The 12,963-nt window shown below is 40.0% G+C and overlaps 1 protein-coding gene across 7 annotated transcripts in view; it reads right to left on the bottom strand.

Annotated features, from left to right (window-relative positions):
- LOC311515457 (uncharacterized protein C8orf34 homolog) overlaps nucleotides 1-12,963 on the bottom strand; it is a 355,940-nt gene that overhangs the window by 212,329 nt on the left and 130,648 nt on the right. For all 7 annotated transcript variants that reach the window (XM_084618532.1, XM_084618533.1, XM_084618531.1 and 4 more), the window contains exon 8: nucleotides 5,349-5,484. In XM_084618532.1, the coding sequence (XP_084474658.1) occupies nucleotides 5,349-5,484 (136 nt within the window). The remainder of the gene's footprint in view (nucleotides 1-5,348; nucleotides 5,485-12,963) is intronic.

Genomic DNA, 12,963 nt, shown 5'->3' on the forward strand with positions numbered 1-12,963 from the left:
ATTTCTCTGTTGCCTGGTATTTAGTAGTACTATTTGTGTATAGTACATAAAGTAGCATGGCATCAATCTCTTTTCTGATTACAGTCATCTCCTTTTCTGCTTGTAAATTATATAAGATCCATTCACCAAACCTCATACACTGTTGTCTATATAGCTCCTTATCAAATTTTCCAATAGGTGGTTTCTCAGTGACCCCAAGTCCCACTAGTGTCCTTTTGTGATGACATAATACTGCTGCATACAGATTCTCTCTCCATAACATTCTTAAATGCTCAAGTAAGATTAACAGTCGAGTTATTTTATTTCCCAAACAATTCACTATTGCTGTTGGTCAGCCAGGGAGAGAACTGTGTGCTCTTGGTCCAGCTGGTCTCAGATCAAAATATGGAGCAAATTTTATTGTTTGAAATACACATTTGTATGCAACCAGTGCTCTCTTCTGACATTCTTGTTCAGAATCCCTCATGCTTGTGGCTGGGTATGTTTTCTATAATCCCATTTCTTTTTTAATCACATGCAACCCCTTTTTGTATGCTACTGATGTTAAGAAGAATGAATGCACCCTTACACTATTAAAAACAAAAAGCGTCTTACTTCCAGGAATGTATTGGCAAGAGTCCACAAGTACAAGATTTAACTTTTGAGCATGGCAGCGGGCATATAAGCCTAATGGGTGGTCTTTTAAAAAAAAGCCCCTTAACACCATTGAAATGATTGCTCAGTGAAGTACACTGGCTTTATCTTATACCTGATCAACAAATGCCTTATAGACTACATTGTTTGCTGTATTGTTGTAGCTGTGTTAGTCCCAGGATATTAGACAAGTTGGGTGAGGTAATATCTTTTATTGGACCAACCTCTGTTGGTGAAAGAGACAAGCTTTCGAGCTACACACAGCTCTTCTTCAGGTTATAGAGTAAATGTCAATTTCTTTCACAGTATTACTGAGTGTGTTACCGAAACAACAGCCAAATTACAAAATATAACAAAACATAGATGCTTCTCTGCTAATCTTGTAAGTAGGCAAATATTGAACCCATATGTTTTTTTCTTTATACGTGGGAGATGTCTGATTACAACTCACCAGCTAAAACTAAAATTCATGAATCAATAGTTATAAGATCTACTGTACAGTGAATCAGACCATTCTCTGAGTCAGCTGAGAGATTTGTGCCATTTCATGGAATGCAATTATTTATTAGATAAATGTTGACAACATTTTACTCAAATGTTTTAAATCAAATTTATTCTCCCTATCTAAAATTGCCTTTGCTAATTCTCTTCTCTGTGATCACAGAGAACAAATATTCCAAACTAGATATTTCTATATGTCTCTTATTTCTGCAATCTATGAACCTTTTGAATTATGTCACCCTTTTGTTCAAATGACTTAATATGATGCCTAAATTGCACTCTGGTTAGTTTTTGAAGAGCTATGGGAAAAACATTTTTTTATTAATATTTTCCAGTTTGAAAACTCTCTCAAGCTGTTATCCATCTGCATTTCTCTCCCAATGTGCGAAACATCTATATGGAAAGCAGGAAGCTCTCTATCTGTAGTCTGTATTCTAGTCAACAAACCTCTTTATCACCCTGTAGATTTAAGACCCTCCTTTGTATCATAAAATTTTACAAAGCAATTTGGTGTGATGAGTTGAACGAGACCTACATCTTTATCATCCATATCTCTAGGAGGAGAATGTTACATTTTATTAATAGTACTGATCTTTGCCTTGATATACCTATCAATTGAAGAGGACTAGTTAGGGAAATTATCAGCTTTTGAGGTTTAGAAAAAAAGACCCGCCTGTACATTCATCAATCATTGAAATTTTTGTAGTTAGTTCAAACCCATGCCTGGATATTTCTGGACTCCTATTTCCAGCACTTTCTAAGAAAGCTCTCACTTCCTCCTGAGAGAGAAGTCAGGACCTTGGAGAACGTACTGTAAAAGAAGCTCTTTATGGGTCATCTTTTGTTACACAGTGGATAAAATTAGTTGATGATTATGGCAAAGAATTATGGTAGAAATTTTATAAAAATGTGCATCATATCCACAATCAAATCAAAAGAATTAATGATGATTAGGCTACTATTTAAAAGCATTACTGCTAAACTCCTGAAGTCATCTACAGAAATCCCTCCCAGAACATCTCTGCAGTGTCACAAAGCCTCCTCTTAGGAAGACGGGAAACCTCTAGTAAAAGCATCAGAGAGAGTACCTTGGCCTAGGAGTCGAATTGGAGAAGGGCACATTTGAAAAGTGTAGGAGGGTGAAAGGACCTGGATGTGCAAATGCAGGGGTAAAATTACATTTTTGTCTGAGCCAAGATGCACATTTCCCAATATTTAAATCTCTGCCAATTAAGCAAAAAATGCATAAGTGAAGAAGTTCTATTCATTCCACAGGCAGCCAAAATGCCTGTGATAAATGGTAAGTGATTTGACAAGTCTCCTACCTACAGAACTTCCACTGAAATTAAATGGGAGTATTCACTTTAAGTCACCTTATACAGCTCCATTATTACAAGCCATAAAATGGGTGAAGTTAATGGGAACACACTTACCTGTTTAACCGTATTTAAAAGTTCTAATAATAACTTATATTAATTTGTATTTATTTTTCATTTTTTTATAAAGTGCCCTCTACCAAGATCATGGTGCATAACTATAAACAAAATATAGGTCAATGTGACCCTAAGAGCACCCCAATGCCAGAGGACAAGGGGCCCCCTGGTATGTAGCAGTGAGATTCAGCTGTCCTGACCAACTCAGTGTACCCCAAGTCACTGTTGTCTTAATCTGTATCTAAACTGTGTCATCTAAGGTATCATATGTGAACTGGTATACACTGGTCCATTAATATTATTGTAGGGTGCACATACAGGTGATATAGGAAAAATATAAATATGTGCTAGAAATATGTTCTTAAAAATATGTTTTGCATGTACGGCTTACGTCATCCCACCCTAGACTAAGGAATGTGGACCAGTCTGCTTGAATGTGTCCCCAATGTAAATTGAGCAAGGATAGGCAGTGAAGTACATTTACATTTTCCACCTTTAACTTGAGAGCTTTCCCCCAATGGCATTGGGGCAGAAAGGTCTATGGTTCCTTGGAAGCTTAAAGAGGCTGATGAACAGCAGCAAGAGTCAAAGGAATGGAGGCAGGTGTTCAGGTACTCAGGTGATGAGTATGGTAGAGACAGACAAATTCTCAGTCAGGTCCTCTCTGCCATTATCCAACAGGGCTGGGAGAGGGAAGTGTACAGATCAACCCATAGGTGCATATGAGCACTATTTAGCGCACATGGGGCCCAGCAAAGCTGGATTTATAACCCTCCTTCATGTCCCATCCCACAGTTTTTGAGTCAGCATTGAATTAGCCCCAGGGGGAAAACCTACCAGGGAAATCTTCAGCTGCCCATTAAAGGCAGTTGTAATGGTCCATGTGCACCATTACAGTGGTGCAGAGGGGCCTTAGAGTAGGCCAAGATTTGACTCAAAGATTCAACCCACTGAGTCTGGGTGAGCTGGATTTGGTGGCCAAATAACATCTGTGTGGCTCCTAAAGTGACTTCTTGCCTCATAAGAACACCGTGGTAAGCAGGACATGGAACTATTTATTTATAACCCTTAAAATAATAAAAAGAGATGTGAAAGGTAATATGAAATTACAACAACAATTAGTTTCAATGCAATCATTGACACCCAATGTATCAATTCAAACACTTCCAAAGGTAGGTTTAACCTCACTCCTTAAAAATAGATCCATATAAAGTATTTGTATTAAATCTTTGTACAAGTCTACATATAGAAAACCCAAATCTTCCTAATTTATTTGTTTCCAACTTTTAACATATGGATGAGCACTTAGTTGCGAAAATGTAGTTATGTCTACATATGTGGTTATTTGGAAGTATGTTGCACAATGTTAACATTCTATTCCCTATGATTTAGGAAGATGGTCATCAGTACTGTATTTTATTCATTTCCTCTCTAGGGTACAGGACTATATTTTAGTCATTTTTGAAGGTACAACACCTCACCACCAAAAGCAAAATTTTCGAGAATTACAGGCTTTACTGCTCACAGTGTTGACACAGCTGTATTGACAATGCTGCCACGTAACTCTCAGAGGTATCACTTCCTGGGAACAGTGTTGACAGTGTGGTACAGCTGGGGATTTAGCATGCCTGTGGGTATATTAGGAGTACCAGCGAGTGTTTTCAAGTCAACATCCCTAAACCTGAAGAAGAGCTCTGTGAAAACTCGAAAGCTTATCTATTTCACCAGTAAAAGATATTGCCTCATTCACTTTGTCTCTCTAAATAATGACAGGTTTCAGAGTATCAGCCGTGTTACGCTCAAATAAATTGGTTAGTCTCTAAGGTGCCACAAGTACTCCTTTTCTTTTTGTCTCTCTAGTATCCTGGGACCAACATGGTTACAACAACACTGCAAACAGGTGACATTTTAAAAAGCGATAATCTTAAAATGGAAAAATGGCAAAACTAGGGTGGCACACACCAAAATTACCAATTTGATTTCACCAGAGGTTATTTCTATATACAAGTAGCTAATCCCCTCAAAACAACATAGAGCAGCCAGTGGTAAAGGCAAGGAGAGAAAATTAGCAAACCTCTGTATTGGTCTTGTTAATCTATGCCATTTACCTCGGGGTAAAAAGACTAGTTTTGTTATTTAAACAGGCTTAAATGATTTTAAATCTTCCAAATTATCCTGTGTCTATAGAGAGAGATTAAATCTAAAATTTAAGGCATTTCAACTAATGTTGCATTCTTAGTTGACTTGGCTTTAGGAACACCAAGCTGTTTGAATGCCCTCAGACTGGAAATACAAAAATTACTTCCAGCTACCAAAATCAAAAAGGGTTCAAACTGATTAAATTATTTCTAAGAGGTGAAACAGGATGAGATTTTGAAGTGTTAAAATGCAACTTTATGAAATGCTGAACTGCCCCTGTGCAACTATAGTTCCATTTATACAGGTGCTTTTAAATTGATTTTGAACTGCTAAATTCCCTGATTCATCCCTTGAAAAGCCACAGAAGCTCAAATAACTAATGGAATTCAGAAAGGCTTAAAATAGTTTCAAGCTGTGAAGCAAGGCTCAAGACTACCTATACTCTGATTCATTGTTGATGTGAATGGTATCACGCATTACATAAAATTCAGTTGCCAAAATAGGCCAAAGGATAGCTAGGAGCAAAGTCATTTTCCTTTAGCAAAGGGGTGGTCATGCCTTAGCCCTTAAGTAAACACAATAGTTGTCTAAACAAGCTGGAGAAAAGAATCTACTTGTTATTATGACTGACTATTGTTTTACCTGGCACACCTTGCGCAGATGTTCAACGTGACCTTTGCCTGAGGTTCAGCAGGATGTGCGCTTCGAGTTTGGTTAAATTTACTCCCAGAAGACATCACACTGGTTACTCCTTCCATTCTTAAATCATCAAGATCCTCTGTAACAACACAAAATGATTGGATGAACTAAATTACACTGCGGAAAATTTTGCAACAATAAGGGTATTTCTTCTGTAGGGTCAATAAGGAAATGTTAGCAGTGAAACAGCTACTGAACATTGGGAAGAAAACAGATATAATTTACTTTCACAAAAAAGGAAACATCATTTTTAGGAGATTTTACATACATACATACATATACATTGTGTCATATTTCTAATGTTCTCTAGCACAGTATATAAGAAACAATATGTATTATATCTGACAGTGTTGCCAATTTTTTCAAGTTCTGTTTCACCAATTCATTTACCAGAAGTTTGCAAATTTATGTGTGGAAAGATGGTGACCAACTATTCAATTTAATTGTAGGGAGCGAGGGACTCAATCCAAAGGGGACATTCAGTTACTGGGAGAATATGCTGCATCTTGACATGGTTGCTACTGATTTGTATTTTCTTGTAACTTAGCACTGCAAATGTATTCTGAAAAATCAAAGAGATTATGCTTAACCTGGAAAATATTATGCTTTATTCATTTTTATTTATTACACACACACACACACGTGTGTAGTTATATGACCCTTATCACTGTAGTATCCAAGTGGCTCAAAATCATTAATGGATTTATCACCAAAACAGCCTATGAGGTATAATTCCCATTTTATAGATGGATTAAATAATTTGTCCAAGGTCACACAGGAAGACTGTGGTTGAACTGAGAATTAAAACCAGGTCTCCTGATTCCCAGTCCAGTGCCCTATCCACTACAACACCCTTCAAATATATAAGTGTGATTGGTAGTGCTGGTATTAAGGGTGCCCAACACTTACCGTTACAAAACCCTGTTTTCATTTGCTTATAACTTCACCAAACTTTGGTCTGAAATTTTCCATACCAACTGTGTGCCTCAGACTGAATTGTTTTGGAAAATTTCAGCCAAGTTCAGTTGCACACAGCCAGGGCCGGCTCTAGGCACCAGCAAAACAAGCAGGTGCTTGGGGTGGCACATTTCTATGGGCAGCATTCCGGTGCTGGCCATGCTGCCACTAGAAATGTGCCCCCACACCCCCAGCTCACCTCCGCTCCACCTCTGCCTGCTCCCCTGAACGCGCTGCCTCTCCCTCGCCTGAGAGGGAGGGGGGAGAAGCGAAGCGGCGGCATGTTCAGGGGAGCAGGAGGAGCGGAGGTGAGCTAGGACAGAGGGTTGGGGCGGGGGAGGAGCTGCAGGAAGCAATGGCGGGGGAATGCGGCATGCCCGGGGGAGGAGGCGGGGCTGGGGATTTGGGGAAGGGGAAGAGTTGGGGCAGAGCCAGGGGCGGGCACCAAAAAAAGCGGGGGCGGCCAAAATTTTTTTTGCTTGGGGTGGCAAATATCCAAGAGCCAGCCCTGTACACAGCAACTGAGCATGCTCCAGCCAAGAGTTACGGGGCTCAGAAGAACTTTCCCTGTCATGGGTGTTCCGGGTCAAGGTTGGGCTGGACGCTAGAACTGAGAAAAGGGCACCTGTGTCTCCTATGCTCTAAATGAGCCCTCCAGCTGCTCCTCCCCCTCCCATGGCACCTAGGCAGCAGTGAAGAGGAAGCTGCATTCAAATGCAGAACAGACAAAAGCCAGACCGAGCGGGAGGGAAAGGAGTAGATTGGGACAAGGAGTCTGGTGAGAGTGGGACTAGAGGAAGAGGTGGGAAGAGAAACTGTGAGTGGGATTTGAAGAGTGGAGACTGGGAGCTGAGTGAGAAGGCAGACTTGGACAGGTTGGGCAAGGAGACTGGTTTTAAGAGCTGTGGGGGGAGACTGACTGGGAGTTGGTGAAGGAAAGGGGAGACTGGGAACGAGTTGGATGAGCATAGATTGAGACTGGCTGGAAAAAGAGACCGACAGACTAGGAAACAGTGGGAGGAAGAACCGGCGCAGTAGAAAGGAGGGATAGATTTGACAAGACGCTAGGATGTAGGGGGAGAACTGGGACTGGCTGAGTAAACAGACTGGGACAAGGATTATAAAATACAATATAAATGTTGAAGTGACCTTATTGCAACAAAACATTTTGATAAATTTGGTTGAAAATTTCAATAAAAGATATACATTTCCATTGGAAATGTTAAGACCAGATCTAATAATATGGGCCATATTCTTCAGAATCACATTTCTTTTTATGTCCCAATGGGAATCTACAAATCCAGCTAAAAGTTTAAAGATAATATTTAAGCAAATTTAAAATTGTGAACATAAAATTAATCTTAGAGTAGCTTAGAGCATTGGGCCTCTTCAACTCTGAGTCATTTCAAAATTGAAATAATCTAAAATTTTAGATATTTTAACATGGTCCATCTCTCTTAGGAGAGAAAGTTTCAAATGGCATCATTTAAAAATATGGCTGCTTAAGTTAAAATATTCATAATTTAAAATCCATCAATCAAACTTAAGTATGTGTTATAGGTGACATGGAGACAAACATCAAATGAAGTCAGAGTACTGCATGTACTGTACATTTTATATGAGGTTGTCAGAGATGTGAAGCTACACTGTGATAATTATTGAACACTATATGTTGGGCTGGTTATTGGCATGGTTTGTATGTGACAATATTTCTTTAATTTCAAATGGAAAAACAGGGTACAAGATCCTTGTAAACAGGGAGCAGATGGAGTGATGCCCATTAAAAGATATCCAGGTAAGAAGCTTGGTGTCCAACTAAGAAACAACAGACACTTAGACTGTGTTGTAGGAAACCCAGTGTTGTGCCAGTCACTGTACACACCATTGGTCACAGACTCCTAAAGGGAAGAATCACAGGTGGCTGAATTCAGTCAGACCTTCAGGGTAAGAATAATGGATACACGCGGTACTGTAGCCCAGGCTGCAGAATAAAAATAGAACTGCAGCCTGGGAGAGGTAAAGACACAAGGCCTAATACCTGAAGGGAGAGAGACCAGAAAGGAGACAGAGGTACAGCTAGCCCTGTAACCCCCCTGTGACCGGGTGCCTGGAATGGACCACACTGAGAATGCCACACTCAGGGCAAACTACAAGAAACAGGGGAGGCAATTCCCCAAAAGTGGTGGTTTATTCTATAATTAGCTTCACCAAGCCAGTAACAAAAGAGCTTCTGCAATGCCACACTGATTATCCAGAAGCCAAACAGTCCCCCTTAGTCATTCCAACCCTTGGCTCCCATCCAGATAAATAGGTCTCACATAGTGAGAGGTTACTGAAAATCCAATTCACCATATGTGAGGTTCTTACTAATCCTAAGGATCAGACACTTACCACCAGGTCAATGTGTATGTCAGACCTTACCCAAATACCATGCTGTCAGCCATTCCCTAGTAAACGGACTAAAGATGTATTAACAAAAGAAAAGAAGAGAGTTATAAATGCTTAATAGATTACATACATAGCAAAGTCTTTATATCAGGATGTGATGGAATAGGCTGCTGGCTTGCAGAAGTCTCTCTGATAACCTCCAAAAGATTGGAAGGTCCTCAGTCCATACTTTAAGATGCTCCTTTTAGTTGTAAATCCACAGAGGAGGAAAGAGGAGGTGTCTCAGGTGGAGCTGCTCTCCAGCCGCCCAAATCTGTGAAATCTGATCTCCTCTGCAATAGTCAGATTTCACGGTCCATGACATGTTTTTCACAGCTGTGAATTTGGTAGGGTCCTACTTATATATCTATCTGTAAACTTGTTTTTTCTATGATGCATGTTTAATGTACAATTTCAAAGGGTCAAAAGGAAAACAGATTACAGGAACAGCCAAAGGCAGCTGAGGGTAGATGAGCTGAAGGGGTTAAGCAGGATATAAAGAAAACATAAAGGGAGGGAGGGAGGAAGGGAAGAGAAAGTCACAGAGAATTTATAAACAATACAGACAATTTTGAAATGGATTCTAAAATAAATGGGGAGTCAGAGAAAATATGGGCTGAAGCAATAAGACTACTTCTTGTATATATGAGAAGATGAAATACCACCTGTTGAATCACGAACACTAGTACCTGCCACACTTTTGGTTTTCCTTAACTATGGACAAGGACCGATCTTGCGTATGATATCCTACGAGATCACAGCTCATAGCTGCATAGCTGCATTTTAGAGCATAAACAGTTTGATCGTAGTAGCAAAGATAACAAAGAAACTTCAGCTGGTGGGAAGCAGCAGCAATGGCTGCACAGAAGGGGAAGGGGCTGAAATGGGGCCCAGCTGAGGCCACGGCCACCCGTTCTCCCAGCACTCCTCCTCCAAAATCCAGGACTGTGCAGCAGCAAACTCTGTCTGGGGGCATAAGACACAGGTGGTGCCTTTCTCCCCTTCCACTCTGCCATGTGGCCTTGGGGGAAACTGCAGGGAGGAACCAGCCTCAGACTCTGGCCAGTAGGAGCATGCAGCCACAGAAGCAGCCAAAGCAGGGGCTTTCAGACATTCAGAAAGCTTTCTACAAGTCTCACTGGACTTTTCCTGGCCATTTGCTCCAACCTCTCCCTCCTCCTATCTCAGTCTCTTCCCCTCAGCTTCACTCCTGCCCCTCTTACTCTCTTCTCCCCTTCCCTGTCCTCCTCACCCCTCCTCCCTTCAATGTCCCCTCTCCCTTCACTTCTCTTTACATTTAGCTGTTCCCCTCTGAACTAACTACCCTGCCTTCAAAATCATGGAATTAACATGACATTTGTTCCCTCCACATTGTTCACTCTGCTTGTTTCCTACCCCTCTCCTCCCGCCCAGGTCTGTCTTGCCTATTTAAACTGTAATCTCTTCAGGGCTGGGTCCATCTACTACTCTGTGTTTGTACAGTGCCTAGCACAATGGAGCCCCATTAGGCACTGCCCTAAAAACCTGCTCATCATCATCATCATCATCAACATGGAGATACTCTTTTCTGGGCATTCCTTTTAATAAACAACATGCATACAAGGTGGCAGTGTAATAAGATATAAACTTTAAGCCTGAAGAAGTAACAATAAACTTGAAAAAAAATTTTTGAATGGTGCCCTTAATCTAGATCTGGTTGAAGAAGGTATTAACAATAACATTTTTATTGCCTAATGAAAAATAAAAAAAACATTAAATTCTTTAGGCCAGATCATCATCATCTGGTGTAAAATGTCAGCTCCACTGAAGTCTATTTACACCAGCTAAGGATCTGTTCCTTTTATTTTTTATCCATAGCTAACACTGCCAACACAAACTAGATCAAATGAACCGATGTTTTAAACAAAATGTATTTACAGTCAGCAAGTGTTACCCAATCAATACATAAGGATATCATATACAGACTGAAGTGTGTGTGTACACACACAGTTTAATTTTGTTTAAAGATAAGAGAGTCACAATTTTTGAACAGCTGTAAACTACTGCGTGGATTAGATTTTAAAGGAAATGGCAGCTCATGCCTCATTTTTTCCCCAAACAGCTGTTATTTCTGTAAGTGAGGTTTCCAACAATTCTCTGCTTGATTAAGTTTTGGCTGTCTGACAACTTAGAAAGGTACAGTAATTCTATGGTTATAAGGTGCCAACCATCATAAATTTTAAATTTATTTCCCTATGCTACAAAAAGTATCTCACTCACTTTTACTTAGTATTAAATTTGATAAGCTACTGCTCTGGCCTTTTCCTCACAATAGTAAATGAAGTTAGAATGCTTCAAAGCTTCCAAAATATACTAGTAAGTTAGATGTCAGAGATGTGTCTAATAGTATCTAAAACAGGAAAAATGCAAAATGTTAAATAGGGTTAAGTCATCATTCTATTATTTTAGCTAAACAGCTGTAACCTATACTAAAATGCATAATATTTGCAAAGCAACTCACATTATCAGATTTTTGCAAAGAATATGCATTTACCTAATGCAGTGCTGGAGGGGAAAAGAAACTATCATGCCAGCTGTGTGCGAAGTCATCAGCATTCCAAATGGAAATACAAGCATAATCCCACTTCGCCAAATCCTGTTTAACCAAAACACTTGTTGAAACACAAAATTTGATTAAGTCTCCGGGACTGAATGCAGCCCTGTATTCACACCCTCCAAACAACTGTAATAATCTTTGTATAAAACATACCTTGTGAGATATCATTTGAAAAAACTAATAACTTGTTAGTCTATAATATCCTGGTGAAATGTATGTAGCAATATTATACATAAAGTTATGAACATAAACTGAAATTATGACTGAAATGTTTTTACCAGACAAGTTTGGGGATGGCATAAACCAGTTCCTCAAAGACAAGCTGATACTTCTAGCCAGGTGTCAAAATTGATTGACAATCACCTGTCAAGTGGTCATTCTTTGGCAAGGAATGGGGGCAGGAACAGATTGATCTGCTTTTTAACAAACAACAACATGGAACCTCTTTCACCATGAGCCTCCATCTCTCCATCCTCGCAGCAGGAAGGGATTTTATCTAGGAGTAACCCTTAGGAAAATTAATTTCAAAGAGTGACTGGACTATAACGGGGGGAGGGAGGGCAAGAATGCCCAAGTATTTTCTCTCTTGCTCTCTCTCTCTCTCTCTCTCTCTGTCACCTAAGATGACAAAGGAACCAGCCTTTGGACTTTGGAAGGAATCCTGACATGAAAATTTGGTTAGCAATGTTGCTGGGAATATGTGGTAAGGATTTTACCTTGAACCAAGTCTAGTTTAAGTTTTAGTTATGAGAAAGTATTTTACCTTTATTTCTCTTGTAACCAGTTCTGACTTTAATGCCTTATATTTGTCCTCACTTAAAGCCTATCTCTTTGTAGTTAGATAAATTTGCTTTATTCTTTATTCAAAACTAATCCAGTGTTGTGTTTAAATTGCACTGTTTGAATAACTCTAGTTAAAGTAGCAAACTATTGCATATTGACCCCCTTATAGGGACAACAGACTTCTTATATCTGAACTGTCCAGGAGAGAGCTGAAGAGTGCAGAACACGTGTTTTTTGGGAAAATTCAGAACTGAGAGTATATTGGGGTCACCCTGCAAGTAGTAACCAATGCTGGTGGAAACCAGAGTCTGACTGGAGTGTTGCTGGCAGGCTGCAGCTCTACACGGACACTCAGGATGTGACCTGCATGTTGTTTGACTGTTTATGAGCGGCCCAAGTTGGGAGCTACTGCAGGAAAGCATTATGAGGCACACAAGGTTGCAGGGAAAATGGTTATGCAAGCACTCACTCGTCTAGATTGCACTCTGGAATGATAGTGCCCCAAGATTTACTGTGCCTCCCCAGCAATACTTTGTGTCTTCAGTTGCAAACCTCAAATCTGGCGTGCAGATGCCACATCCTTCTCCTGCTACCCTAACTGATCTTGCCTAAGTTGCTTGGATGTCCATAGTTTTATTGAGCCTGCATGTAGCCATCAGACTCTACTGACAATCTTCCAACCCTTCAATTCTCTGAAGCTTTGGAATGTGCTAATAAGAACTTCCATACTGTGTCAGACCAATGGTCCATCTAGTCCAATAGCCTGTCTTTGATATTGACCAGTACCAGACCTTC

Source organism: Lepidochelys olivacea, assembly GCF_965140295.1.
Source record: "Lepidochelys olivacea isolate rLepOli2 genome assembly, chromosome: 2".
Classification (NCBI taxonomy): domain Eukaryota; kingdom Metazoa; phylum Chordata; order Testudines; family Cheloniidae; genus Lepidochelys; species Lepidochelys olivacea.